Here is a 3,479-nt window from a genome sequence, read left to right as displayed (position 1 = left end):
GTAAAAGGAGGGTTGGGGTGTTGCCTTCTTGGTGAGGTTCCTTCAAGCTCTAACTTGACTGGAAAGCATGCCTTAGCTTCTCTGGCAATCAGATGCCTAAACTTGCAAGTATCAGTAGTCACGCTTGTCCCTCTGTTCGCATGAGCGAACATGGAAAGAACTGACGATAGGTTACAGATGTACAGCGAGGTCCCGGGAGGCACCACGACTATCGCCGGGGGAAACTGAGGGATAGAAAACGTGTGTTTCCTGGGGTCACGTGGCCTGGCCAGGGAGAGCAAAGGAAGCGTGGGGCCCCTGAAATAGCCGTGGCTGGGACACTCCCCCCCACGCTGCCTTCCTCCTCCCCAGTCCACACCAGGAGGTCGCTCCTATATGGAACGCACAACTTACCGGCAGCCTGCTCTTCCTCTTCAAGTCAGCGGGAGTGTAGATGTTTAGGTAAAGGCAGTCTTCAGAGAACGTGAGAGGAATGTTCTCCTTTCTGTTGGTAAAGAGCTCTGAGAGCACCTGGGCTGACACGGCATCTTGGGAGCACCTTGGGGAGGTGGGGAGAGAGATATACTCAGGTTCAGCCAGAGCTGCGCACAGAGCCGTGGCCTGGGAGCTCTGTGCCTGTGCACGGCTGCTCGTACCAGAGAGAAGACGTTGAGTGGGTAGGAAGCCATAAGCGGGGGCCCTGGGGCTCACTAAAGCCTCCCAGCATCATGTATAGCGAGAAGGCCTGGCTCCTCTTCTCTTCCTGGCAATTTCGGATGCACCAGGTTAAGGACAGGAGGCTGCCTAGCTACTGCCCACCTGGGCGATGGTCATCCTGCACACCCTGGACGCAGCCTGGCTCTGTGCAGGGCTCCCATGGAGGGTGCAGTGGGGCCGTTGCATCTCCACCAGGTAACCTAGGTGGTCGAGTTCACAGGAGACTCCCATTCACTCAAATGGCAGCATATGTGTGGGACCCATGACAGGTCAGGGGTGAAATATTTGCAGGGTAACATTAGGAGAACTGCTGCAGCCCCTGGTTTCCGAGGTGACCCTGAGTGAATCCCTTCCCTGCTCTGGGCCCCCACCTGCCAGGTCTGAGTGAGTGGAGTGGTTTCTGGAAGAATCTTGCAGCCCTGACATGCTAAGAGTCTATCACCAACCCATCCGTCCCAGGCAATCGCTGTTGCTTGCCCTAATAACAGACTGTGAGCAGCCGGCACAGATGACAATTGGCGAGTCCTCCCAGTGAGTCGGGCATCCATTACTCCTTGTGGCCAGGTAACTAGACACACCTGGGAACTGAGAATTTGCCAGGTCCACACCCCAAAGCACTCCCACCCACACAACCTCCTGGCTCACCCCACTCTCCAAATAGAGCAAAGTTCAAGTCAGGAGAATAAATAGAGTCAGTACCTCTGATCCCCATCACCTGCTTAATTAAAAAAATGTTTTTTCCAACGTACTTATCCTATTCTAACGTATTACATAACTAGAGGCCTGGTGTACAAAAGTTTGTGCACTTGAAGGGGTTCCTCAGCCCAGCCTGTGCCATCTCACTGTCTGCGAACCCTCGGGAGATGACCACCTGATGGCTTAGGCCTGGGGAGTGGGCCTAAGCTGACAGTCAGACATCCCTCTGGCAGCTCAGGTACCCTTGGAGGATGTCCACTCACCAGCGGGAAGCAGGCCTAAGCTGCAGTCATACATACTTAGTGCTGCTGAGGAGGTGGAAAAGGCTCCCATCACCACCGCTGTACTGGCAGCCGTTAGCCTGGCTTGTGGCTGAGCAGAGCTCCACTTGTGGGAGCGCACTGACCACCAGGGGGCAGCTCCTGCATTGAGTGTCTGCCCCTGGTGATCAGTGTGTGTCATAGTGACCAGTCATTCCAAGTCGTTATGCTGTTAGGGTCAATTTGCATATTACTCTTTTATTACATAGGATAGAGGCCTGGTGCACAGGTGGGGGCCAGCTGGTTTGCCCTAAAGGGTGTCTGGGATCAGGGTGAGGGTCCCGCTTGGGGGCCTGGCCAGCCTGGGTGAGGGGCAGAGGGCCATTTTCCAACTGGCCACACCCCCTTCAGGGTCGGGGGGGGTCCCGCTTGGGTCCCAGCCAGCTTGGGTGAGGGGTTGATGGCTGTTTGCAGACTGGTCAAGCCCCCCAGCGGGGACACTCACCCTATGGGTGTGTGACCAGCCTGGTTGAGGGGCTGAGGACTGTTTGCAGGCTGGCCACACCCTCTTCAGGGTGGGGATAGCTACTGGGGTGCCTGGCCAGCCTGGGTGAGTGGCTGAGGGCCATTTTCCGCTGGCCACACACCCCGGCGACCCAAGTTCCCAGCCTCTCCTTTTTTTCTGGGATTTATTTATCTTCTATAATTGAAACTTTGTAGACCAGAGCAGAACCCAGGGCTAGCAGGGCAGGCGGGAAGCTTGGCTTCCTCCATTGCTGGGGGCAACCCAAGCCTCCTGCTCACTCCAGCTCAGTGGCTGCTGCCATCTTAGTTGGGTTAATTTGCATACTCATTCCTGATTGACTTATGGTCATGGCTTGTAAGTGTGGCTTAAGCATAGCAGAGGGACAGTTAATTTGCATGTTTCTCTTTTATTACATAGGATGTATGTATTAATTTGCATATTGTTTATCATCTATCTCTCCCAGCTGGAACACAGGCTCCATGAAGGTAGGAATATCTGTTTTCTTCACTAATGGAGCCCAGGAACCTAGAATATGCCTGGCACACAGTAGGTGCTCAATAAATACTTGTGGAATAAAAGGCTCTAGCATGCTATGGGAGTTCTGGAATTTGTTGTTGTTGTTTATAAATATATTTTTATTGTTTTCAGAGAGGAGGGCAGAGGGAGAGAGAGATAGAAACATCAAGGATGAGAGAGAATCATTGATCAGCTGCCTCCTGCGCACCCCTTACTGGGGATCGAGCCCACAACCCAGGCATATGCCCTGACTAAGAATCAAACTGTGACTTCCTGGTTCGTGGGTTGATGCTCAACCAGTGAGCCAGCTGGGCTGGGCTGGAATGTTTTTAAGGATCTACCATGTCTGAAGGCTCCAGAACAATGGAGAAGGCACTCAGAGGTGTGCCTTGGTGCTTTCCCGCATCCTTCTGAGGCAAACGTTCCACTAAAAGATGCCAATACTTACATAGGAGGGTAGGAGCTGGTGTTCTTCACGAAGGTCCATGGCTCTGCAGGCTGCGGAGGAGCAAACCTCAGGGGTCCGAGCGGCGGCTTGGCAAAGGGGACTCCCAGGAAAACGGCCACAGGCTGTGCAAAGCCTTCTAGGCTGACATACTCTCCCAGGACCTGGCCCTGCACAGTGTCCACCACAGGGGGCGAAGGTGTGTGCCCTGTGGGCGTGGAAAGGAAATGAGGACACGTCCCCGATGAGAGGTTGGAACTGGACTCCAGGTGGGTCTTGCCCCAGGTGACCCTGAAACTGTCCCCTCAACTCCTAGGCCTCCATTTCTTCTTACATCCAT

At 54.1% G+C, this 3,479-nt stretch overlaps 1 protein-coding gene across 1 annotated transcript in view; it reads right to left on the bottom strand.

Moving 5' to 3' along the window:
* LOC102761162 (liver carboxylesterase 1-like) overlaps nt 1–3,479 on the bottom strand; it is a 27,288-nt gene that overhangs the window by 19,802 nt on the left and 4,007 nt on the right. The window contains exons 2-3 of the mRNA XM_015570958.1: nt 3,143–3,347; nt 394–538 (exon numbers count right to left, since the gene is read on the bottom strand). Of these exons, the coding sequence (XP_015426444.1) occupies nt 394–538; nt 3,143–3,347 (350 nt within the window). The remainder of the gene's footprint in view (nt 1–393; nt 539–3,142; nt 3,348–3,479) is intronic.

This window comes from Myotis davidii, unplaced genomic scaffold (assembly GCF_000327345.1).
Source record: "Myotis davidii unplaced genomic scaffold, ASM32734v1 scaffold3428, whole genome shotgun sequence".
Taxonomy (NCBI): domain Eukaryota; kingdom Metazoa; phylum Chordata; class Mammalia; order Chiroptera; family Vespertilionidae; genus Myotis; species Myotis davidii.
This window is presented reverse-complemented; position numbering and strand designations above follow the sequence as displayed.